This window comes from Micropterus salmoides, unplaced genomic scaffold (genome assembly GCF_014851395.1).
Source record: "Micropterus salmoides isolate LMB-PRFRI ecotype aquatic unplaced genomic scaffold, ASM1485139v1 Ms_hic_scaffold_20, whole genome shotgun sequence".
Lineage (NCBI taxonomy): Eukaryota > Metazoa > Chordata > Actinopteri > Centrarchiformes > Centrarchidae > Micropterus > Micropterus salmoides.
The window spans coordinates 26198523-26226100 of record NW_024041151.1 but is presented as its reverse complement, the minus strand read 5'-3'; the positions used below and the strand labels follow the sequence as shown (position 1 = coordinate 26226100).

General features: G+C 39.2%; 1 protein-coding gene across 3 annotated transcripts in view; it reads left to right on the top strand.

Moving 5' to 3' along the window:
* cacna1bb (calcium channel, voltage-dependent, N type, alpha 1B subunit, b) overlaps positions 1 to 27578 on the top strand; it is a 175232-nt gene that overhangs the window by 37247 nt on the left and 110407 nt on the right. For all 3 annotated transcript variants that reach the window (XM_038733866.1, XM_038733868.1, XM_038733867.1), the window contains exons 6-7: positions 21747 to 21838; positions 22565 to 22717. In XM_038733866.1, the coding sequence (XP_038589794.1) occupies positions 21747 to 21838; positions 22565 to 22717 (245 nt within the window). The remainder of the gene's footprint in view (positions 1 to 21746; positions 21839 to 22564; positions 22718 to 27578) is intronic.

The following is a 27578-nucleotide window of genomic DNA, read 5'->3' as shown; positions in this document are numbered from 1 at the left end:
AACCGTCCTACCTAGTTTTATTATTCAGTAGCTATCATTTGGTCGGTCCAGATTGTGTGAAGGCTGTGCCTCGGGACCAGCTGTCCAAGGGGACACCTCTCCATCTTATCTTGTTTCCAAACAAGGTTGTGATGATAGGAGCTGGGCTCACTGGTTTTTAATAAATTCCATTGCACTTTTTGGATCCTAATTTTGTGTTAACATTGACCTAATGTTTGTTGTGTTTCTATGGGCTCTGATGTTCTTGCAGAATTTAAGGCTGCAGTGTTTTAGATATCCCTGATACCTATTCTCTCTCTCTCTTTCTCTCTCTGCCCATTACAAAGATGCCATATAGGACCTCATATCCTAACAGGAGGTCTCTTTAGCTGGAGGTATGGGCCAAACACACACCTGCTCTCCCTCCAAAGACAGGAAGCTGTGAAATGGCTTTGGAGCATGTTACACTGTCACTCGGCCAGCTGGTGCTGAACTTCAGGCAGCTGCGAGCAGACATAATTGGCACCAGCACATATGTACATGTTACTATACCACCAGGCAAGCATGCAAACACACACACACACACACAACTGGAGCCCCTGACAGAGCCTGGGGAAACAACACTAATGCACACTTTAGTCATCACAGACACGGCTTGTACACAGATACTTCATCCCCTTTATCTATTAAATGACAGATGTGTTTGCAGATGATATGAGTGTTACTTTATCATAAATAAATAGGAGTTCTGTCAATGCACAGGAGTGTGTGCAAACTAGAAAGCAGCCAGAAAGCTCATACTTTTATTAAAAGTAGGAGAAATGGTCCATTCTTATAAAACTGGTCCAAAGGTTTCAAATGCTTTGACATTTTTTCTTTAAACAGCAGAGCTGAAGAAGCCACAAACATGAGTTTCTGAACCCTTTTTTCCGTGTACCATATTACAATGAATTCTTCTTTGTTATGACGTATCACACTTGCAAGGACAAACAGGACGGACTGTTTCTTTTACTTTTGTTACAACTAGCTTGATTAGACACACAACCAAACAAGAATAGGTGACACAAGAAGGTGGTTGAGTGCTGTGATACTCCTTTTACCTGAGTGGGTCTTAAAAATGGCCAATACACCTGCAGTAAAGCCACCCCACACTAAATTATATATTTATATACATTTTATATCCTACATGCTAAGTCTCACTTTTACCTGTGAAATGATCAGTATGCTTCAACTGACAAGAACATCCTGTTCACGGAGTGGTTAGCCAGGTATGTGGAGGTGAGAAAGTCGACAGGATTTGAACATTACTTCCAAGCTCCCTTTTGTCATTACTCACCTACTCAACTACTCCTGTCGCTTTTCATATGTGCAACCAAGCTCAACACCTGAACCTATTTATATGGTTCATCGTTTCTTGTCCACACTAAGACAACAGCCTCAGTGTGTGACCATTCAGAACAGCTACGACCAGTTATGGCTTCAGACATGTTCAGACAACACGCACGTCACACAAACTCCTACGTTTTTAGCAAACTCCTACGTTTTCAGCATACGCCTGAAGGCTCACATTTCAGTGCCTTTAATCATCACCTGTGTTATAAAAACAGACTAATCAAGTCCAATGCACTGAGGAATGTCTGGCCTGCGCGGCTCCTGACAGTGTTTTCCATCACTGTTCTTCATTTCCTCAGCTGATGATTTGAATCATCACCATTTAGGGGACCCGGTCAGCCCCCCCGAAGAGCATTGTGGAGGATCTTGTTTGTTGGAGGACATTTACAGGAACACGTCTTCCTTTAGCAAAAGAAACTTAATCTGATTTACTGCAGTATGCTGTAACTCCCAATACAATGTGACCATGAAACTGCCGAGTGCTTTTCCCACAAAAGCCATTTTGATGCCACACCACAGCCTCCTGATTGGTTGTACAGCTCCACAGAGGTATCAGGGTCCTGTACTACGAAGCAGGATTTGACGTTACGACGGTAACTTCAGGTTTAATACTGGGTTTTCATTCCTACGACGGTGGTTCTATTCTTAGCGCCATGGTAACTTATGCTAAACGGCTAACCTGTTGCGGAGCAAGTTATGTTCTTTATATGTGAGGTTAAATATTATGAGCTTATGTTTTGGTATTCGTGTTACGTTTAATATGAATTTATTATAACTTTAGGTTGTATTTCTTTCTTTTATTACAATGTCTGGTCATGGAGGTGCGGGTAATGTCATTTTATTGCTTTATGTATTTGATTTAGAACAACAATTTTGATGTATCAGAATTTTGAAGTGACGAGCAGGTCTTGAAAGTGAGTTGGAACGACCATTCAGTGCCGGCGGCTTTTTATGTGGAAATGCTGACACACAGCCACTGCAGCTGAAAGAATAAGGCTCATACATACATACAATAACAATACATCATTTAATGAAACACAAATGTAATTATGGTCAGATCTACTCATGCCCTAATGATGGGGTAGTGATATTAAAAGCCTGTTAACTTGTGTTCACTCACACAGTTGGATTTTTTTTACAAGCTGTCTTCCTGCATATAGCAACTTGTAGCTGGGTTGCTTTTAGCCTGGTTTATGTGTTTAACCTCTTCAATTTTGTCTAATAATATAGTTTGCTCTTAGTTTTTTAAATGTGATGCTCTGCTGCCAGCAGACATGTCCATGTTTGAAATTGGTCATCTGCTGCTAACACCGCCTCCTTTATGGGATCCATAGCTGGACGGGGAAACCCTGGGTTGACTTACCGAGTTGATAACCAGCGTCATGTGATCACGATTGTTAGGGTTAGTGAAGCCAGATAACGAAAAGATATCCTGGTTGTGCTGAACTGGTTTTGTAGCATAGGCCCCTGGTGTTGGGCATCAATGCCCATATGGTAATGAGAAAAAGAAAACTGGCTAGTGTGCAAAAGATATAGTGACATCAATAGGCTACAAATCACTGCAAATATATTGACAGCTCACTTCCAAGTAATTAAATGCAGTTCATTATTCACATGTTGAGATACAACATCTGGTTTTAACATTTTCCAGGTAAAGTGAAAGTTTGTCGACATTTTGTGTCGTTAGTCAGAAAATGTCTTTATCCTAATGATTGTATTTAATTTTGCGGTGACGGTCTTCCTGTATACATTTCATTTTCCATGGTTCTGTGTGTTTTCAAACAGCAAGTGGGGCAGCCTGACAAACAGATTGAGACAAACACTCACTTACATTGGCTCTCAGGCACATTGCCAGCTAGTAAACAGGTCCAGCTGATTGATTTGATTAATTCCTGTAACCCATGTCTCATCTCTGTTCCTTTCTCTGCTTTAGAATATTGTTCTTCCTTCATTCACGTCTCTGACTTTGTCAGAGTTCCTGTCTCTCTCATATATTTGGCCTTGTCCTTTGATTACAGTTGACTCCAGTTAGTGTGCAGCAGTATTGACTTCACAGGTAGTATTTGTTGTTTGGTCTAAGGAATTGAATTACTACTCACACGATGTCAACACAGCCCGCGTAGGAAAGGCAGCATGTTAGCAGAGTAGCGGCAGCATTCTTACTGTGCTGTCTATGTCTACACAGGATGAGTTCAGGGACAGTTTTGAGTGGAACAACTCACCAAAGTAATTCGATTCACTTTAAATTTAAAACATATTTATGAGTGGAGCCTAATGAAAGTATCCATCATTTGTAAATAATGGGTTTAAATACTTTTTTTCATTGGATATTCTTTAGAAATGTCATATTTCAATGGACTCTGAGCTGTATTTTGTTTGTGTTTGTATTTGCATTGTATTGTATTGGTGTATGTGTGTGTGTGTGTGTGTGTCGCAGGAAAAAGTGTGTGACCCCTTTGGAATTACCTGGATTTCAGCATAAATTGCTTGTAAAATGTGATCTGATCAGTAGACAAACACAGTCTGATTAAACTAATACCACACAAACAATTATATGTTATTCTGTTTTTATTGAACACACCGTGTAAACATTCACAGTGCAGTGTATGTATTTTTTATAAGGCCACTCGAGGGCAATTACACTATGTGTCTAATGCAGTATCAGTGCCATCTATCCCTCACTATCCTGTAGATGTGCTCTCCAACCGTGCACACGACGTGCTACTGTAGCTGCTCTGTGTTAGCAGCTCTGTGTCAAGGCGTCCCGCTTTCTCTTCAGCTCCAATTCACCAACATAATAGCGAGACATCAAGAGTGTCAGAAGGGGAGGGAGGGAAAGAGGGTTGGTTTGGTAAAAGGAGACAAGATGCGATCACTGACAAGTTGTTTTTGTTCAACAGTGGGTTATGTTCTAATGTGCTTATGCTCATGTATGCATGTTGTCCTCCGTGGCGCCTACCTCACTGTTTTTATGACACAACGAGCTCGCGGTTATCTGAAGATGGATGGTGTACTGCTATAGTACTGCTGCTTGTGTGTAAATAATAGAGAGATATTGACTGTAATTAATCATGAAGGGACTGCAGTCAGTTTGTACAGGAAACATGGCATGCAGCAGTCACTGTGAATGTGTGTGTGTAGGTGTGAGTGTGTGGGTCCTGTGGCTGGTCCCCTTGCCCCTGGCTTGGCGGCACTTGTCTGGACCTGTAGGTTGAGCGCAGAGGTGACACAGATGTGGACTTCCCAGGACCTGCTCATTTTCCACCTCAGTAATCCAACCAGGATGTACTGCTGCCTTTTTAATTGCAGTATGAATAATGCTTTTATAAATGTTGATGGAAGTGCAAACAACTTTTTTGCCCTTTTAATTTATAGATATCAAAGGCGCAAACATATATGCACTGTAAAAAGTCATTCAAAATAATCAGAGTAGGCACAAAGTCAGAAAATACTTTAAAGTAAAGGATCATTTATTCTCCTTTGTTAGCTAGCAAAACAAAACAAAAGGTTTCATGTCTGAGGCATGGCACATTTTTATTTTTCAGCACATACTCAGCAATATAGACTCATTTGTCATCCCCTTTCGCAGAAAGTTAAATATAGGTTAGACTCTGCACTAGGCAGGCTTTAGCCACTTATTTCTACGCATTAGGAGTGAAAAGTGATTCATAGCAAAATGACTGAAAGCTGTTAAAAGCTGCGACTTCAGATGGTTGAAACTGTAATTTTCTACTCCATCACCTGTCTGTGCTGTTGCAGTGTACAAATGTGTAACATGCAACATATTGCAACAACATTGCAACAACACATTTTCTGGCATTTCAGCAGTTGGGCAGTTTTCACCACTGGAATATATCCACTATTGTTTGGTCCTGATTAAGAAATATCAGTAGCCCTGTATATTATGCTATATACTTTTGAGAACCCTCTCTGAATCCATTTAAAAGCCTTTAATGCTATAGTGAGATTTTTTGACATTCCTACTTGTTATAAGCAGTATTCAGTGGGTTGAAAACTGCTTAAGATGATTTTGTAAATGTATTTAATTTTTACACCCAAAAGAGCTGTAATTTTTAGCTCTGTTACTCCTTCCACTGCCTTGGTCACTGACTGGGGTTTCTGTGATAAGGCTTCCATTATACCGCCATCAACACTGTGTTGATTTATCTTCTCATTGCTAATGAGTTGAAGGCTGATTATTGCGTAGTTAATAGCTCTCAGTAATGGCCTTGTATAGACAAGTTGATTTATGGGTGATGGTGTTCAGAACAGAGCTGGCCACCCAGGTTCATTTTAAACATTGATTATCGATAGCCTGCATCCATTCCTTTATAATTTTATTATGCTTCTCTCTAAGAGAGATGTAAGGGTTTCAGCATGAATAATAGTGTACCCATTGTCCAATACAGTAGGCTATACTACAGTTCAATTATCAAATCAAATTATCTTGGATCATAAATTTGTGTATACATAACCAACTTCTTTGGTTAGGTATTATATCAGATTCCACTGGTTAGTGAAGGTGTGTATTTGCAACCATGTCTTCTAATATATTCTACTGATTTTCTTACTTGCAAATTTTGTCTGGTGTCACTTTGTCACCAGATACTGGGGTTCACATCCTTTATCCCATAAGCTATTAGGTTTAGGCTACTAAAATAGTTAGATATACTACAATATAGGGAAATATTGTGGTTTTGGTTAAATATTGACAAAGTCAACACGTCCTGTCCTACGTTTTAAATATTAACCACCATCCTTCTTTAATCTTAGAAGAAAAACAAATGTAAGTTGACAGTGAACACTTAGCTAGATGCTAACATCAGCATAATATATTATTGGACGATATTGGACAAATTGAAATTTTGACCTGATGATGGCGCTTGATAAGTGGACGCTAAAGTGATTACAATTCATTCTGAGGAGGACATGAATGTATATACCAAATTAGATGACAATCCACCCTACAGTTGTTGAGATATTCGCTCAAAATAGCGTTTGTCAACCTCATGGTGGCACTAGAGAGAGAGAATAGAGGTTTTAATCTGGAACAGATTAACCAAGCAACCAACATTGCCAGAGACATGCAGCTGGCAGAAAAATCTAATACTGGTTGCATCTCCTGCAAAATGTATTTGCTACTTTGACAAAATATTCTTAAATCAAGATCCACTTTCTATAGCTTTTTCCCAAGTGGGACCTCCAGGTCTGAAAAGTGAAGCTACTTCAACACTGCATCCTTTCTAATGGCCAGAAGGGGGCGACTCCACACCCTGTCGTCCACGTCTGTTTCCGAAAAACCAAAGTTTTCTTCTGATTTTACATAATTTTACCAAGAAGTCATTACAGAGCAAACACTTGCTTAGCACTTGTGACAGAAAGGGTGCATTTTAGGATTGACTTTTGAATGTCCACTGGAATTACATGACTCCATGGAGGACATACAAGTAAATAATAGTGGTCAAAACCAGATGGTATGACGGAAGAATGTCTGATTCTGACAAATTATGCTTTTAAAGCAAAATCTATGCATGGAGAAATTAGATTTTAAGAAATTATTATTTTTAACTCTCCCAACCAACAGGGGATAGAGAAAATCATTATCCACCCCATCTGGGGGTGATTGCTAACATGCTGCAGACCCAGAACAGTGAGCTGGCCTTTCATGAAGTCAATAATTCAGTGATTGATGAGTGAGAGAGGTTTAAATAAGCAATAAAAGGGTTGCACATGTGCTGCAAAGCTTAGGCATACAGACACTGCACAAATGCATGTTTTGATGTTGAGATTCATTTTTTCATCGTTAACTAACTGGACTTAATAACACCATGCATTTGCCGCCCTGTTTTTAATGATTTTCTGCATGAGAAGGGGAAAAAACAGCTCTCACGTCTTTTTCTTCTGGCTGTGGAAAATAGATGTTCAAATAAACAGCCTGATGGGGGTTGGACACAGAATCAGCATGTAAACAGATTAGAGACATCTAGAACAGGAACAGCATGTTAAGTTGGGTCTGCTCATTTCCTGCATCAAAAGACGTCTCACTATTTGTTGTGTGACGCTACTGTGAGCAAGTCATGTGGTTAACAGATTAGCTGTTAACACTGACATAAATAGAGTGAGTTATTTAGTTAATGCCACTAAAGTGGAGGCTGTGAAAGTTGTGTGCAGGAGTGTGCAGGAATTCATGTGCATAGTTGATCTCTCTTATCTTCTGAATAAATTTCTAAGCAAACCATTAAAATCAACATTAGCATTTTTTTATTAATTGAAGGTAAGACCTTCTGTAAAAAAAAAATAAGGAGGCAGAAAAAAATCAATCAAAAGCACTCTTACACAACACTCTCTTGTAATATATACAGTAAAAGCCTTGCAAGGTACTAAAAATTATTTTACCTGAGGACAGATTTTATTACTTTTAAATCTGTTGTATTTTGCCATGTGATCGTTACATTTGCTTAAAAATGCAATTTGTCATCAGAGTAAATCGATTAAGCATAGATTAGATTCTCTGTCACCCATAAAAACCCCGGCGCCTGCAGCACAGCAGATTTCATTTAGCTTCACGCCACTTAATTCTCTTTTCTCAGTTCGTCCAACGTCTGGTGGAAACATGAATTTCTCTGCTGACTGTGTAAACAAAGCTGATCAGTAACTGAACCTCCAACATGTTTATGTTCAGAGATGAGATCCCTGATGAAAACTGGCCTTCACTTAAACATAAGGTCACTCCTGTCTAATGTATTCCTCATTAATGCACTGATTGCTGATTAGAATATTTGAAAGCCAGTGGTTTTGAGGTGTAAAGCATGATGGACAAATCAGCAACGTCAGTCAAGCAGGGATTTTTCCAGAGCTCTTATTTTTACTGGTGAACATAAACAAGTTACAAAACGTTCCACAACTCTCACCAGACATGTAGTAGCTGATGGACAGCAAAAGCAATGTCACAGGTGCAGCAGATTCCAGCAGGTTCCAGCAGCAGCAGCGGTGACACCCAACCTGACCCCCTCTCTACAACACCCCACACTCTTTCCCACCTGGCCTATAAATCTACAGTTTGGCACATCGACATACCAGCAATAACTTTAAAACATAGATTTACAATTTATCCTTACCAATATTTCCATATACAAAATACAAATGACTATAGCCCAGTACGGGTTAAATTAAATGCATAAGAAACCAAAGGAAGACCAAACAACAAGCCAACAAAAAAACATAAACTCTCTTTTCCTCGACAACTTGCTTCAGCCTAACAATGGAACTGATATTTTTTGTAGTCCTGTGGCTGCATCTCATGTGCACGCTAAGAAAAACATGCCCACCCCTGAAGTAAATCTCAAAGAGAGAGTGGTTTGTAGGGGCAGTCAATGTACGTATTGTGTCTTTTTTCACCTCAATGAGGGGAATGCTTTCCAGCCCCCTCACAAATGTTAACTGAATTTAAATCTTATACAGCTTTTCTATAATTTGGGCTATTAGAAAGGACATGAATGTGTCCCCTCTTGCTGCTCATTTAATGCTATTAAAAATGAGATGAAGGCAGTCTGTGCATTCATCATCTCTCTGCTTTGTCCACGTTGATAGACCTGTGTTTGAAAGGTGTACTTCCCAAACTAACAACCTTATCTCTATTTTGCATTAGCAAAATACATATTGGTGAAAGCGTATTGCAGCCTGGATTATGCATTTCATCAGTGTACCAGACAGACTGTTCATGCTATGTTCTGTGGATTATTCCTCATTATTTGTATACAGCAACAACAATATGGTTATGTTCCCAGAACAATCACGGTCATGGCTGGATAATGAAATGTCAACTAATGTGGGATGTGAACCGGCCAGGGATGATTGCTGAAGGCAAATTCTCATACACCCAAAAGACAGGGTCGCAAAAGAAAGGATATGTTGTCCATTTCAAGCTATGGTTGTGGCCATTCCTCAAACACCTGCATTTATTTTAGATCTGTTCACTTCTCTGTGGGCCCTTTATTTTAACACTAGTTGAACAGAACAGCAGTTAGACAGTGCTATACAGTGTAGCATCTATGCTGACTGGTGGATTTATTTAGATAAATTTCATTTGGTTAAACCCTTGTCACATTTTGTCAAGATGTTTAAGCAATCCAACCACTCATTTCATTTTAATATCCGTCACGCCTTGTTTACATCAAGGTTTTTACATGACCGCTGCAGGGATTGTTTTAATAAAGTACCATTCTTTCCCATCTTAGACATTTTAAATACTTTACAATTTACATATTTTGCTTGTAAAACTTCCACTTTAAACAATCACTGCTGTCATTTGTCTTTTAATGCATTTGTACCCAGCTGTTCTGCTAAAAACATTAATACTGTATGGTTTAATTTTGATATGGTTTAATATTCATGCTCAGTGGCAGCCAGTATTTATTTGTCTGCAGCTAAATTGTTGAACACCTTGCCAGCTGTGTGACTAAAGTACCCAAATACTTACAATTCCTATTTTCTGTTTTGTCATGAGCTTTATTTCTCTTTTACCTACAAACTATTCTGCTGATTGATCTTTTTTAGGCAATTCTAACATTAGGATAAGATATTAATTTTATCTAACTGATATGATGATGCACATAGTTTTCAGGAATAAACTACAGTTCGAGTGCCGTCTTGTCAACGCTGTCGTTTAGTGTAAATTTATAAAGAAAGATAGTGTGGGAATCTCTTTTTGACAGAGTCTGACAGTCATCCAAATTCACCAAGTGGTGACAGATCTCCCCACTGATTACAATTCTATGAACGACAGCCCAGCTGTTAGCACGTCGACAAGCCTGGAGTTTCTTTTTAGTGGCACAAAAATTTGCGACAAAGACATAAAACTAAAGTACAGTTTGTTCACACTAATTTGGTAAAAATGAGAAATGATGTTTTAAACAGACCCAACATTTGTACTGGAAACATTTTGGCTGTTACAGTCTGAGGAGGCAGCGTGGAGTTTGAGTGTTTTGGTCAGTGATGTTTTGCTGAAACAGATGATGATTAACGTTATGATGTAACTAGTGCCAAGGCAGCCTCTGTACCCTCAGGGGCCAGCGAGTGATGAGTCCAAAAAGTAATTAAGTAAAAAACAGTTAAAAAAGTTTAATCTGTATCACAGCTAAATCATACTTCATTGGCAACACAGTAATCATCGGGCCTTTGATTACTAAATGCAAATGATTAAGTGTTTACTAGGCATTATTTAAATTAATAGGGTCAAGGTTAGAATCACACTAAAAGGCATTAGGTCTTTTAACTTACTCTATCATATATGCATATGGCCTCTGTGTTTTATGGTTTCCTGGCATTCACATGGTTATAAACATACAGGCTATGTGTGATTGAAATACTACAGCATATATTGTCTTTCAAGTGAATTATTGTAAAAAATATTACACAGATTAGTATATATACTTTTTTATTGGTTGGTAGTATTCACGCAGTTGGTCTTACATTGGAAAAGTACATATGTCATGATAAAGATTAAGATGTTTGTAACACTTGTGCTTTGTGGTTAGTCATAGCAGGTAAGACATTTAAGGCAGAGGGATGGGAGATATGATATTGAGAACCATGCTCTTTTGATGATTAGAGCTGAACGACTTAACGAACAAATTAAGTATGGTTTATCACTGTTAAGCAAGAGGAGGGCTCAGGTTTCATTAACCTCTAAAACCCCACTGACACACCAGTGAGTCAGCCATTACAGACTCATGATGTGCAGCCAAACATTCTTGAAAACCCACAACACTTTAAATTCTTGTGGAGATCCCACAGTTTCCAAAGATATGGAAAATGTAAGGCTGAATTAAGGTGAAATGTATATAAAAAGGTGCACAAGACATCTAAAATATTTCTTTTTGATGGAATTTTGCAGTGATAAAAACCTATATGATATTTTTACTAATATATGATATTGGCTAACATTGTGAAGTTAAACATTTCCAGCCAAAGTTTTGTCTTTGCAGGTGGAGAAGGATGTAGACATATAATATTTGCCGATCTTAACTTATATTTCATCAGTTATAGACCTTCCTCTGGCTGAGATAAACAAATCTCGTCAAATATTTCAAGCAATATCTTTACTGTCTGGCTTTGTATTAATCTAACTTTTTATTAATGTTTTTTTGTGTGTATGTTTGTGTCTGCTGCTCTCCTCTCTCTTTCTCTTTATTAGCTTTTTTGGTAAGCACCCTGGATTTGAAAAACACCATAAAGATAAAGGTTTTCTTACTTTGAAATGTACCATACTTACATACTTTAGAGACTAAGAGAGTTAGACAGGGAATATATTTATATGATGTCCAGATTCATCAAACCCCCTGGCTACAACCCCAGTGATGCACCTCATGATGTATACGATGAAAGTCTACCCACACAATGGATGTGTGCTGTAATGTCATGTCCATGAAGCTTTTCAGATATGATTCAGGTGAGGAGGCTGGGGTTGATTGCTTTTCCACACATAAATCACAGCAAATCTTGTCAGGATGTCTCCTTGGGGGGGAACTGTCATCTAACAAAAACGCTCATACAGTGAAAATATGCTCTTCCACACTGGCCGGTTTACTGTATGTACATGCAGCACTCTTGTTAGTTACGCTACAACAACCACTACTTCTAATATAATGATAAAAATCCTAATATTACATTATAAAAATCTTCTGCTTTTTAAGGCTGATGGAGAATGTAAACTGCTCTTTTTTTACCACAGCTGCTTGGTTGGTTAATTTATTACATTTTTCAAGTAACTTTGCGCTTACAGCCAGCAATTTTTTGTTGTAGTTTGTCCATGTGGAAAGTTTGATTTCACCTTTAGAACAAGAGCACCTACTTCTCTGAAATAGGACAACATTTACTGAAACAATGTCTCAGCTTTTTTCTAGTTATTTTAGATGTAAACAAAATAGGAGATTGTCAGAGCTAAGCTGATTGAGCATCATCAGGAAAATCAGAGGCATATTATATACTAGCCTGAGGATGTGCGAGCTTGTTTTTTTAGTCCTTTGCCTTTAACTTGTTTATGAGTCTAATAAGGTGTGTGTGTGCATGTATGCGCATGCATGCAGTATTAATTTAGAACCACAGCACTACAACAGCAGCCATGTTTGATGGCAAGTGACTCTGGCAGCCACTATGAGTTCATGAGTACCCCCTCCTGTCCTCATGTGCATTGTGGGAATGCTTGCTCTCCTGACTCTGTCACAGCTGTCCACTCACATTGTACAACTTCATGGCAATATGGTCCACCAACATTCACGCACATTCACACAGACATGCACTCCACTTTGGTTCATAAACAGGATGTGACATACTGAAGCCCATCTCATGATTGGTTGTCTCATTTCCTATTAAGATGAGATAGCAGAAATTAGGTCTAATTGGCAAGAAGTGGTCTGTTTCTAATGATGGGGTCTATTTTCTATATTCTGTGTGTGTGTGTGTGTGTGTGTGTGTGTCTGGCTGCACATGGATGCACCCTTAAAGGTGGGGTAAGCTGTCTGTTCTGTTAATGTGCTAAAAAGAATTGTTTTGTGGGTGACCCGCACACCGCCATTCAACACGAGCCGTTCCAGCCATGAGTTGTGTGTCAGGTAACATTTAATGACTTGCTCACGGACATTCAGCTTGCTTTCTTGTTGACCAAGACATGTTGCGATGTCAGCTATAGCAGCAGGAGAGTTGTGAGTATCGCTGTCTGGAGCCATTGTGCTGTCTTGTACTCTCTGCATGTTAGCTTCATGCTAGCTTTGCAGCAGCAACTGTTGCCAAAGTTTGCTAACCCACATCTTACATCTTAGCAAACACAGGGCTCTCAAGTTTTATCAAAAGTTTGGAGTGAGATAACACGTGTTAGAGGAGGAGCCACTCAAATATTTGCAGCAGCGGCCTTCTGCCCCAGCCAATTCTCCCAAGTTTTTACTAGCAGTTAAATTTAACCTATAGTTCATAATTGACCCAAACAAATAGAAATTATAACAATACCTAAATATGATAAAAGACTATTTAAATACTTACATTTCAAAAATACAAATGTATCAGTGCTGTACTCATAGGGCTACAGTAGGATGGTAGAACTTACATACGCATGTATGCCAAGCTATGTGTGAGTAGGCTACACATTTCAGCTTATGAATAGTGTTCTGTGTTGTAATTGTTTGTTGCACATTTTAATGCCTTGATGACAGGAGTAGGGGGCTCCCACTTAAAGCACTGTGGCTTAAGGTCAGCCATTTTCAACATCATGATGGATGATAGCTTTCCGTCCAGAGCACAAATATAGAAAAATATCTCCTTTCCTTGGTTTCAGGTAGCCAAAGCTAAGCCCAGTGGGGGACAGTAACAAATTAGTACTGTATTTAAGTACACATTAGAGGTATTTGTATTGAACTTGAGTATTTTCTTTTCATGCCACTTTCTACTTCTACTTCACTACATCTCGAAGGGAAATGCTGCTCTCGCGATCTTTGATCACAGTCTATGGATCACAGGCAAGTGATTTCGTCCAGGAATCGTAAAATCAAAATGCAAAATGCAAAATGCAAAAAAAAAAAAAATACAGTTACCGCATCCATCTGTTTGCGCTTCCAACTTCCACTCCCTATGTGCATCGATGTTGCCTAGTAAGGAACGTGCTTGCAGCAGGATGGAGTTTATGTGAGAAATACAAGGTGTAGCGTGTGAACTAGCTGAAATGCGCGTGTCTCACGGTGAATGCGTGAGGCTTGAGAGCCCTGAAACAACATAATTTGTCGTTGTTTGTTCTAAATCGTGGTATTTGTCATGGTTTTGGATTTCTTCAGAATCGCTTTCGCCACCTTTAACTCGTATGTAGATGAGATCATTTTGACTTGTTTTATAGGATGCAAAATCATCTAATGATATCTATTGCCAGATCACACATAATTGCACAAAGCATTTTATTGAAATCTCCCCAGTAGTTTTAGAATGCCATGTCATGGACAAAATTGGTTAAAAGGAAATGTTGATATTGTTGTGGTACGTGACAACAAGATCTGACTTACAAATATTGTGGGGAATCATCATCTGGGGAACATGAATGTCCACACCAAAATCCATGGCAATCTGGTCAGCAGATGTCAAGAATAGATGTACCAGCCAATCAACTGTGCCTTCCTTGGGCCTTACTGCTAAAAGTGCAAAAATAAAATTGACGCATTTGAGTCTGAGGTATACAGCAGATCAATAATTTGACATCACGTCCATGGTAATCCAATAGGCACAGATATTTGTACGGACAAAAAGAACAAATTGTTTTGTTTTGCTGCCTGCTGGTCTGGAAACCTAGTAAAGGCAAGAGTTTGTTGCTGTAACGTGCTGCTTGCTGTATCTTTCTGCTTAGACCAGTGTTTCTTAAACTTTATATGTGGGTCCTGACATGATGTCCTGATATCTAAAATAGTTTCTTTTTTTCTCAGTTAAAAGTCCTCCGCTAGTGGCTCTTCCCCAACTGTTACGTGCTTATATTGACAACATTTGCCAGCACAGTTCCCACCCCAGCAATGGGAATGGCGTGTGTGTTGCCTGGAGAAATGCTAATAAATGAAAGCTTTAAAAGCTATATATTGATATGACACCTACAAACACACATGCATTAGTAGTAGTAAGGGGAAGATTATTAAGTTCCTCCAGAACAAAGCAGGGAAACTTCAAACGAAATTGAATTTTGGACCCCTGGCGTAGACTGTGACTGGTTCAGGGATTATTCTTACCCCTCATTTTTCTTACTGAGCTGAGGTAACAGACGGGCAGTTAGACATACTTAATACAACAGCACTGGCTCGACAAGCAGGTAATTAAATGATTCACTAGGTGGTTGTGTTCAAATGTGAGGCAGACAAGCCAGCAGGGAGACAGTCGCTGAAGCAGACAGACAGTCTGTGACCAGCTGGTAATGTTCAGACAGACCGGCAGGTGGTTATTCAGTCAGGTTTTCAGCACCGTGTTCTCGTGTCTGTCCTCTGGGTGTCCTCTTACAGGGATGTGTGAAAAACTCAATCACGGCCCCCGGCCCCCAGCTGGGCAGGATCGCAGTAATTAAACTATATCACTCAGCCTCACAAGAAGGCTGTGTTTCTACATTTTCCTATCTTTTTCTTTCTGCCCACCTCATATGGGCTGTTTCTTACATCACTTCTTTAAAAGAACAGTGTTGGACAACATTTTGGGATATTACTTTGGTTCTTGAGTAAAAAAAAAAAAGTGTCCACCAACACCTCTAAACCTCACATATAAAAAAGTTATTTTACACTTCATTATTGTACTGATGAGACATAACTTGTTAATTAGTGAGCTTTGGAGGTGCTGGTAGGCAGATTTCGTTTTATCTTTGGACAGCGCCAGGTTAGTCTTTATGCAACAAGTTCTCCAACCTAAACGACAACATAGGTCATTTTAACTAACCTCCAAATACGACTGCTGTGAGCGTATTATGTAATAGTGCCCCTACCGGTGGCAAGTGTGCATGCCGCCCAATACTGGAATGTCAAACTCGTTTCCCGACCGGACCAACGTTTTGGTAAGGATTAGGGGCTACAGGGGGCTGTCAACACCTTTACTAACATAGTTAGCTAGCTAGCTAACTCTAAGCTAAGAAGCTTATGCTACTGTATAAAAAATTTCAATTTTGTTTCACATGGGAACCCAGCTAGCTACCCAGCAGCTAACTTACTATCCTTCCACCAAAACCCACCACTGCTGGAGTACAACTTTATGGCTATTTATAATACGTGATCGTCTTTGTCATGTTTTTGCGTTGTACGGCCACTAGATGTCGCTGCCACGATGAACGTAAACTTAATTTATTAATAGTCTTAATTTTGTGTGGCTAAAACGACATGACTAAATGGTTGTTTTTTTGTGGAGGACAGGCTCTCTTTATGCTAAACTAACCTAGCTGGCTGCTAGCTGTAGCTTTACACTAACGTACAGACACGAGAGTGATATTGATCTTCTCATCTAACTCATGGCAAGAAAGCAAACAAGTGCCCTAAATGTCAAACTATTCTTTCAAAGCTGAATACATTTTTTTTAAAGCTCCAAATTAAGCTCCCAAACAAACAGCCCCATCTTTGCCTTTGAAAGTTATTCTCAGTCTCAACCTGTCTGTCAACATTTATACATCATGTTGCAACATTAGTATTAGTCATGTTTCCGTCCACCTGTTGATTGTAAGTCAAATATTATCTCTCCTTTTAGCTCTGATTTGGTCTTCATCACCTCCTGAGAAAAAAATATATGGCTTTTTGGCTGCCTAATGTTCCGCTTTCTTCACCAGCAGCTTTGTCAGTCCGGCTGTTTGGTGCTGGGCAAATTGAGTACAGTGAGTGTATCAGATCTTGTCTGCTGTTGGAGACAAGGTTAAAGTGAAACAATGAGAATGAACCAAAATGAAATTAACAGTGAAACCAAAACAATGAGCTAAAAGAGACAAAACAGCTCAGTTGGTAAAAAATATTGATTCTCGGAGCTTGAATTTCTGACATAGGAATGTAAGGTCTCATATTTAATGAGTAGAGCTTTGTTCAAACATTATTTCTCATATTCTCCTTGGTGAGCATGTCACCCATTGTGTCCATTTTACACCACCATTCATGTGTAAGAAAGCTCATCCATTGAACCGCGAGGACAAAAGTGTAATTCACTTCTGTCCATGAGTGAACATGAGTATCAATCACACAAGTCACATTTTTTTTGCGTGAAGAACAGAAATGAAACCAAATGAAGCGAAAGGTGTGTTTGTTCCTACATATTTTGAGCATGGATCACTTATCTCTCCATTGTTTCTTCAAGGTAAAATTAGTACAGGTTCTATTGATATTCCAGCGGTAAAGGCTGAATCATAGGATCTGGATAAATATTAAGATAAATAAGAACCACACAGGAAATGGGTACTTTATTGTATATGTGTGAATTTGTACACCTTTTTGGAAATCATGTGTGTGTCTTTGTTAATGTATTTGTCTGTGTTTTTGTTTTTATTTGAGTGGTCTGTTGTACATGTGTGCGACAGTACGGAGGAAAGTGGTATGTGGCTCTGTGTGTGTGTGTGTGTGTGTGTGTGTGTGTGTGTGTGTGTATGTGTGTGACAGACGATAGCATCACCCTCCATATTTCCTGTGCCAGTGTCTGGCGCCCACATGGATATATTGTGGTGATGATAAAGGGATATTAAAACTCATAGCTTCTTCTTCGGCCTGCTCCCTGCCCGACTGTCTGTCTACACGGTCATCAAATCATCCCTTCACAGGCAAATGTGCACACATATAGACACTTAGCAGAAGAAAGTGAGTTATTGATTGTGCGGCATATAAAAACAGCACAGGGGGATGATTCATGTTTTTATATCGTCTTTTCATTCTGTTTCCTCTGGTCACAGTGCCCTTATGTACTGTGAATAAAATATTTTTACATAACACCCAGAACACCGATATTTTTTAAACACTGGTTTGACAAATTTCAAAGTTTTATAGTACAATGTGGAAACTGGGGAATCATTTGAAATCCAACTATGTCAACTGAAATTTTTTTAACCAACAAAATGATTATACTTTAATTTATTTTAATTGGATACAGATAAACAAAGACCAATTTCAATCAGTACTCAGTAGGAATTCTGAAATATTTAGATTTTGTAAAGCAGCTATAAATCGTTAGATGTTTCTCAGTTGCTGTTAGTTATTAGGTTGTCGGGTGGTTGCATTGGTGTTCTGGGTGTTTGGGAGGGTGATAATAATTAAAATGGTGGATTTGTAGCTTAATAGGTGTTAATTCTCATCTTGGCATCCTCTCTCATGAAAATTCACCAATTGCCATAAATTTCTTCGATGATGCTTCTTTCCCTAAATTTTATTATCTTTATTTCCTGGTTCAGGCATGAGTTTTTTAAGCCCGTTTGAGTCTGTTTGGTCTAATTAGTGTTTACAGGGGGTGACCTCTCCTCTTCTGTGAGGTAAAGTGCAGTTACAGGTGAACATCAAGAACGTACACAACATGTACATCTAAAGGATTTGTTACCACGAAACTTCCGCAGAGCTTTTTCCAAGTTATAGAAAGAAAGGAAACTTATAAGTGAGCATGAATTTCAACCAGTAATGAGCTGCAAACTGTTTAGTTCAGCTCATTTTGTGGAACACAGCAGTGGGTGAGTTTTTCACTAATTACTAAGTGGCAGCGCAATATGCATCTGTGTGTTACCTACACTACACTGTAATGTTAAACAACTGATCCTGACTGAACTCTTCTATCTCTCTCTCAATCTATCTGCTGGACACACAGAGTGCAATGCAGAGCTTGTTTTGTTGTTTTTTGAGGTGTTGTTTCAGTGGTCATCATTGATTTTATTTGCTTCTAATTGAAACGCCCATACAGTCCAACAACATCCCTGGCATCCTGGCAAAATCAATGGTAATAAGGGTCACCTGAATGCTCTATTTAACAACTGATGGGGCACAGTGGATTGTGGGATCATGAGGGATGCAAAAGACACAAGATGTGCCCTCAAAATTTAGGCAAAAGAAGGCTTTATTTCTCAGCTGATTCTGGGGGAGCCTTTGATTTGGAACAGGTTTATGGATTCAGTCTGTGGACAGCCCTGAACTGAGAACAGTACAGTGGGGAGACACAGATAGAGTGGGTTTAGATGTTCAGCACCATGGAGAGAGACAACGAAAGACTGAGTCTGTTCTGGTTTATTTAATTCTTTACAGTAAAGTTTCTGTAAGTGTGAATGCACGTATACTTGTGCATGCTGACATGAGGGTATTAAGAGGGCTTCTATACACTGATTTGCAGTCTTCATCGATATGTCACCTTTAAGTCATCCCTAAGCTCTGATCTCGAGGTTTCCTATGTGGAGCTGAAACTTGTAAACCAGGGCCGGTATTTATCAAGCTTCTGAAAGTGCCATTTTAGTCTTAAGTGCTGAGAATTCATGAAATTTACTCCTACTTTCAAACTTATGAATAAAAGAAAGTTATCAAACATCTTAAAGCAAAGAATCCATCTCACTCTCCCAGTTATTTAAGACAGCTCGAGAGGTCTCTCAAGTGGTTAGGAGTTGCCATTAGGGGCTTGTGATGGCGCTGTGGAGACAGAGACATGCGCAAATACTTCAGGACAGGAAGAACATTTCTGAATTATTTTATGACACGCAGTTTATACAATATTGTTTGGACAGAGCAGGCTTCATCTTTGTCAGCGAGTTGGTGAGGGACGTCATCTCACCACAGACTTTACGCAGCAATGCGCTTTCAGCTGAATTGAAGGTTGTGATGACGCTTCGTTTCTTTGCCACAGGACAAATGCAGCAATGCTGATATTTTAGGGCCATCACAGCCATCAATAAGTCAAATTGTCATGGAAACAATTATGGCATTTACAGCTCCACACATTGTGACACATTTTATCGACCAACAACACCCTGCGTAATCTAGCAAACACAAATACAATTCAATACAATGTGTATATCCTAATGTATTCTCTTCTCAAATGTCTGTTTAATGTAAACTCCTCTAAGGAGTTTTACTATTCAATGTGAATTTATCTGAGAATATTCTTAAATAAGGAATTCTATTCAGTGATTGGTCCTTGCCTACATCGTCATAGAAACTCTTGTTTGCGGCACAGCACAGTGTCGTGAATCAGTTCTAAGACTGACACTTAAGATTTAATCCTCCACTTAACTTAAATTAGGACTGAGATGCTTGATAACTAGCTTTTAAGCGCAGAGCCAAGAATTCTTTTACTCTTGAGTCAATTCTTAGCAGTGTTCTCATGAGTGATTCTGAGAAGCTTGATAAATACAGGCCCAGTGTGATAAATAAATCACAAATCTGCATGTGGAAAAGTACTGACAAAATTATAAAAAAGGAGAGATTGGAAATCCATCATTGTCGGAGAATTTGATCAACTCCAAAACCTTTACATGAAATATTTATGAAACAATGTATTCTATATTACAAAACAGGCACTTTCATCCCAGCAGAATGATTTCACCCGTAAAGCTAATTCCCATAAAGCACAGATGTGCTTTATCAGTTACCATGCCAACTGGTAACCAGGGACCATTCTTGTTTTCAATGTTGTCTTTCTGTGTGTGTGTGTGTGTGTGTGTGTGTGTGTACTGAATTTGTATCAGTCCTGAGTGTGTGCTACCTTCTATATAAAAGCTATTGTACCCTTGAGGATGTTTCGCCTGCTTTTGCCCTCCAGACAGTACTTAACTGAGAGCTTTAAAAACCATACCCATTTGGGATGTTATAAATAAGATCATTTATATTCATCTGTGTTTTAAAAAAAACACATCATGAATCCTCCATTATTTTTTACAGTGAATTAAATAGTCAAGGGAAAACTGCAGCTTGTTTCCCTTTTATCATCTGTTGACAGACTTCTCTCAATCCATCATTCTGTCTCCACCACGTTGGTCAGATTTGCAAGTAAGATAGCTACATAGACTAGAAACTGACCTTACAAAAATCTGATATTGAGTGACTCTGTTTGTGTGTAATGGCCTTGCCCTGCAGAGTGTGTCTGTAGCACACAGCAGTGCAGATTGGACTGAAACAAAATGAAAAGCTATTTCAGTCTTGTGTTTAGAAAAATGTTGGTAAAAATAATTCAGCTTCCTTGAAAGCTACAAGTGTCCAGGTGATATCCCTCTGTAAAACGGCACTTACCGTGTGAAGCAAAGTCTCCCCCTGTGTGGGAATGTTTCTCCTTTATATTCCAGATTTAATTAATATCATTCCTGGCTGGAGTTCACTTATTCCTTATATTTCTTTGCACAGCAATTCCTATTGTTATATTCCACCTCCTCTCTTTCTTGTTGACCTCTTCCTCTCTCCTTCTCTCTCTCTCTCCTTAGCCTAGAGCATTTTTTCTTCTTCTGTGTTTCAGTGAAGCACTTAAGTCTCTCTCTCTCTCTGTGTACAGCCTGTAATGAGGGCTGCCAGCTGTGGCTCAATGGCCAGTACACACACGCATGCACACACATACGCACACATGCGCACGCCATGTCGATCCCCCACTTGTTGGTAAAAGCAGATATAAACAGCACATGATGTAATCAGACACCTATGGGATCAACCTATAGGCTGTGTGTGGGGGGAAGGCAGAAAGATTGTTCATACTGGTGCTCAAATGCTTTTCTCTGTTTTATATAAATTGGGTTTTGGATAGAAGAACAAGCAATTTGAATATGCTTTCTGGGAGACTGTGACTATTGGCAGTTGCAACCATATTGTGTGTATCAGTGCTACAGTGAACTATTGTGTCACATTGGAGAGACTTTAACCATGCTTACTGGATGTTTGTGTGTGTGTATATATCTACAGAATCCTGGCCACGGTGGGTTCGGACTTTGACCTGCGAACACTGCGAGCGGTGAGAGTGCTGAGGCCCCTGAAACTCGTGTCAGGAATCCCCAGTAAGTCACTCTCTTGTCTAAACTCCAGCAAAGTTCTTGTCCAATTTGTTGCTCAGCCGTGAATCGAGCATTGAGACTAAAAGGCAGGAGTACATCCACATAATTTCTCATCTTTCTCTTCTTGTTCTTAGCTTTGATATTTTGATTTATTATTTAATTAATTCTCTGCCCTACATATACAGTAATGATTTATTATAATGACAAGGTAAATAATAATCACAGTTGAGTGCAGTATTATTGATACATTGACTGTGATCTTTTATCGCTGCTGATACCATTTTTGTAGTGTAGGTTTCTGTCCCCTTACTTTATTAAAAACTTTTTTTTATTTGATTGTACATTTTATTTGATTGTACATCTCGTTGAACTGTGTTCAGTGATAATAGAGCATTCTGATTCTGGTTATTTATCATTTCATTCTTACTTTTTAATTTGTTTTTGTTAATCACAGTTGCATTGTGGCCCGTTAGTTAATTAGATGAAGATTTTATGTAGTTAAACTAGTCTTTGTCTTGCAAAGTTGTCATTTTACCTTCGTACATTGGTACATTCTTCAATAAAATGAGGGACATGCACTACTAGCTGATTGAAATGAGGGCCAAAACAACAAAAAATAGGACCCACGTGTCAATAAACCTCCTTGGAAGCCGGTAATTTCAAGAACTAGGCCGAGTCTTGCTAACACTCTTTTCCCTTCATTCTCCTCCATGTTTTTCTGCATCTCAGGTCTCCAGGTGGTATTGAAGTCCATAATGAAAGCCATGGTTCCTCTGCTTCAGATCGGCCTGCTGCTTTTCTTCGCCATTGTCATGTTTGCCATCATCGGGGTGGAGTTTTACATGGGCAAATTCCACACCACCTGCTTCAAGACAGACACTGGTGAGAGCAACAACTTGGCTGTGGCGCTTGTTTGTATGACAACATTGATTATCAGCAGAGTTGACACCAGGAGAAACTTTTTTTTCTTTCAGCTGTGGTCCTGTATTTGTTATGGATGAGAACATATATTGCATTGCATATTTATGCAGGCGTACATAAATGATTCATAAGTAGCTGCACATTCACAGTGCTGGCAGGCAGCGTGCCTATATCAACGTAACAAACAAGTGCACAGCAGATTTCTTGACAGCCATTCTTCACATCTTGATTTTAATGAAGGTTTTTTTCACAGTCTTCAGGTTCTGATTGATAGCTTCTGCTGTAACTCAATAGGGATGCTTAAGCACTCAGCCTCTTGATCGAATGCAATCTCAAATGGTGTTAATCAGGTCGCAATTCACTAGTTCCATCTTCCTCCTACATGAGAAGTGTGAGTGGGAGTTTAGCATAATAGTGTTTTGTCTCCTTAAATATAAATCATGTTTACTTTACATTACTGCTTACCATTTTCTAATACATGTGATAGACTTTTACAATGCATTTTACCTTTCAGGCAGCCTTTGCTTTCCGTTCATTTTTGTAAAAAAAAAGAAAAAGAAACAATCAATTCTTTAAATTTGACTCTTGAAACTTTGCATTATAAAACTATAATGCAGTTTAATTGCAGATTTATCTGTCTGCACTTCATTGCCTTGTGACAAATAAATAACTTTGGCAAACACTTTATTTTATCTGCCCTGAAAAGTCTTACGTTTCCTGAAAATGCCATGTAATTTGGTACAAATTAAAGAGGTAATTAATAAAAAAGAGCACCAGCATCTTAATGTTCCCAGTTATTAGTATCAAACTAATTACAGTTATGCTTACATGGTGCTGTAATTACCATCTGGCCTTCATCAGGATGGTATGAAGGCTGAAAGCTGAAAATGTTTGACGAATGAAGCATGGTGCACTGGAGAAGAAGTAAAGTGTACTGTACATGTGCACCGTTACCGAAATCATTGGTATGGTCATTTAATGTGTGAAGATAAAAAAGAGGGAGAGAGGAACAAAGACAAGCCTTCTACCCTGTGTGTGTGAGTTAGCATAGCAGCAAAAAAACATTACATTACAGTGTTGTTGTTATACTACATCATTATAGTAATTATAGAAAACAGTCGGACTGCTTGGCTGAAATTACCCATTGTGTAATACAGTGATAAAAATTACGAGGAGCCTTTATTTCCCCACTGCTGGTGTCAGATAGAGTGTGAAGGCGTGACTTGAGGGATGTTGGCTGGGCCAGCTGTAAAAATATGTGTATTTGTGTGTGTGTATGTGTGTTTCAGCCAGTCCGGATGCTTGTAGTGGTGTGAGCAGTTGTGACAGCCTGCTAATGTACAGTACGTGTTTTATTGAGTTATTTTAGTCACAGAGACACAGCAGGGTTTGATTAAGCTGAGTAGCACTGGTAACAACTTTCTACACAACGGCTGCTGTGTGTGGTTTTTTTCTCTGTGTGTGTGTGTGCCTGTATGAATGAGTGAGTCATAAAAAGGTCATGCTGGATGAAGCCATAAGGAACGTGTGTGTCAGATGTCTGGTGTTTGCATGGTTCACTGGGTGTCCCTATACTTGAGCACAGGTTGATTGAAGCCCTTTTCTTCTTTGTCCTTTGCCCGGTGAAAAATTGTTTCTTCCTCTCTTTAATTTTCTCTGTTGAGATGTTGCCTTTAGATAAATAATAAACATATTGTCATGAGCCGTTAATTCAGTTTTGTGTAGGACAAACACACAGAAGGACTGCTTCTTATAATTTCCCTTGTGACATTAATACGATTATAAACAAACTCCACAAACTCCAAAAATGATTTAAGATCCTCTGTAGTCTTCTAGTAGTACTCTACCAACATCCCATTTCCAGCTCCACTGCTTATTACATTAAACGTCTGTGCTGATACTCATGATGGTCCTCTAAAATATTCATGGCTCTTCCTTTAAATTTGTTCATATGCACATTAAATGTTATGGCAATATGTTTACTATAAACAACATGACACTGAAAAGCCCACAGCACTACGAAATACATGCGCTACATACAGTATCTCACAAAAGTGAGTACATCCCTCACATTGTTGTAAATATTTGATGATATCTTTTCATGTGACAACACAGAAGAAATGACACTTTGCTACAATGTAAAGTAGTGAGTGTACAGCTTGTATAACAGTGTAAATCTGCTGTCCCCTCAAAATAACACATCACACAGCCATTAATGTCTAAACCGCTGGAAACAAAAGTGAGTACACCCCTAAGTGAAAATGTGAAAGGGGTGTGCTCACTTTTGTGAGATATTGTATGTCCTTCATCCTTCCAACATATTTATTTAAATGTTGTTATTTTTGTTATTGATTTTCATTACATCATTTAAATCATTTTGCATATAAATAAATGTAAGCAGAAGTAAGAAGGGAAAAAGCATACAGTTAAACTTCAGTGTGTAATTAGGGCTGCAGCTAACGATGATTTTAGTATTCGAAGCTTCTATAGATTATTTCAACGATTCATTGATGCGTCGTTTAAGAAGTAGGGGCTGGCGATGGCGCAATGGATAAGACTATGCCTTTGGTGTGACAGACCCGGATTCAATCCCCCACTGTGACCCATCCACCATTGTGTCCCTGAGCAAGACAGTTAACCCCTAGTTGCTCCAGAGGCGTGCAACCTCTGACATGTATAGCAATTGTAAGTCGCTTTGGATAAAAGCGTCAGCTAAATGTAATGTAAGTACTTTTGCTTGCCGCCGCCCCCCAGCACACACTATACCCGACGCTGGTTTCCAAACCACTTTTATCAAGAAAAAATATGAAACAGGAAATGAGCGATCCTGCACACGAAACAGCTGTTGTTTATTATTATAAAGATGGCAATTATAAAGACGTAGAATATGGTTGAAAGGATGGATTAGCACACGCAGGTAGCAGGGATTGTCTGAGCTACAGAGAGAGCTGCAGGTGAGTTAAAAGGTGCAGCTCTCCAACACCCAGTTAACTCATGACTGTGAGGTTACAACTCACGGTCCAAAAAGGCAGTGTGGACATTTTCAGCTGAGAACTGCGGCTTACATTGGCTAGCCTTCAACTCAACAATCAGTCATGATTTCAGTTAAATGCTAAAGTTGCTGTTACTGTTACCTTGTCTGTGGTTCGCTGGCAGAACACCGGGGCTTTCTGTTCAGCTGCCATTGTGCTGTTGCAGAGGCGACAAAAGTTTGGTTTCCGTTGGACGGACAGTAACATTACAGAGTTGTTGTTTTCTTTAGCTTGAAATAATCCTATACTTTGGACACTTTCTTTTTTGTCCCTCGCTGTTTTCTCTCTCTAACCCCCACTTTGCAAACAGCTCCATCATAATCACGTCGTGTTCACAGTGTAAACGCGAATTTGTGTCAAAGCATTTTATGAATCGATTTAATCGATGAATCGTTTCAACCCTATGTGTAATCACTACAAATTTGTCACACTGCCTGTCTGATCGGCCCGGTTTAGTTTAGGTCTCTGTGAGTTTTGCTTATTGGTCTGTTCAGTATCTGTTATTTAGTTTGTTATGTTTAGATCCATTCTTGCCTGTTCTGTGTTTTGGGATCTACTGTTGTTTCATTCTTGTCTTGTGTTTTGTAACCTGTCTGCCAGGTGTTATTTACCTCTCCTTGTTTGGTTGTTTTATGTCAGTTTGTTCTGTGATTCTGGTCTGTTTACATGTTTTATCTGGTTTTGATCTGTCTGCTTGTTTTCATGATTGTTGGGTGTATTCTTTGTTCTGTTCATTTGTCTTATCTTGTTTTGGTCTGTTGTGCCCTGTATATCTGTTTATAGGAATTCATGTTTCTGTTGGGATTTGTCTGTGGCTTTGTTAGTTTGGGCCTGTTTGGTATCTGTCTGTGTTTCCGTCAGTTCATCACCCTGCCTGCCTGTGTCTCACCTGTTTGTGCTCCCGCCCTCCTCGTTAGTCAGTGCTTAAATGTTTGTTGCTTCTGTTTTGCTTTTGCTGATTCGTTGTATGTTCATCCTCTGAGGTGTTTCTTGCTTGCCTGTCTGTTTAACTGCAACGTTTGCTGGATTTACCCTTTGTTCTTTTGCACCTTAGATTATTCGTTGTTTTGGACTTTGTTTGTGCTGCTCTGCGGACAACCTCTGTTTATGGATTACCTTCTTTTATTAGTTGGACTCTACCGTAAGTTTGGCTTCTTTCCTTTGGTTAATACATTTTGAAAGAGACTAAATCTGTCCCGCCTGCTTGTACTGCATTTGGGTCACAAAAACCTGTTCCTGCCTGCACACGACAGACCTTGACAAAATAGCATTTCTTACGTTTTCACCTCATTTTTTTAGTTTTCAGACTTTTTAATTATAAGAAATGCCAGTAAAATTAATTATTAAAAAAACGACTAAATAAAACTTTTGGTCCCAATGTACTGTGTAAGTGTTCTCCTTTCAATTAGGAACTGCACCTAGCGCAACGAAACAGAGACCTGAGATGTTCCTATACACTGAGTCCGGCTGACACAGCACCTGTCAGTAGGAAGGAAAGGACACATTTTACTGGAGTGACACCGGAGGGATGTTGGCTGTGCAATCTGGCTCTGCAAATCATCGTTAAAACTTGGCACAACTTGTGATCGTGGCACTATCCCTCATGAAAGCCTGGGTGCACAAGGCATCTGTTATACTCAGCACATTTATTCTTTTTCTGATCCCCATCTGCTGACATGTGCACCAGCACATCCTTTAAACAAACTCTCAGCACCCTCCATACACACTGGTACTATCATCTCTCTTAAGCACATAGATGGTATACATCTTAACCAAGCTGATTAAACCTG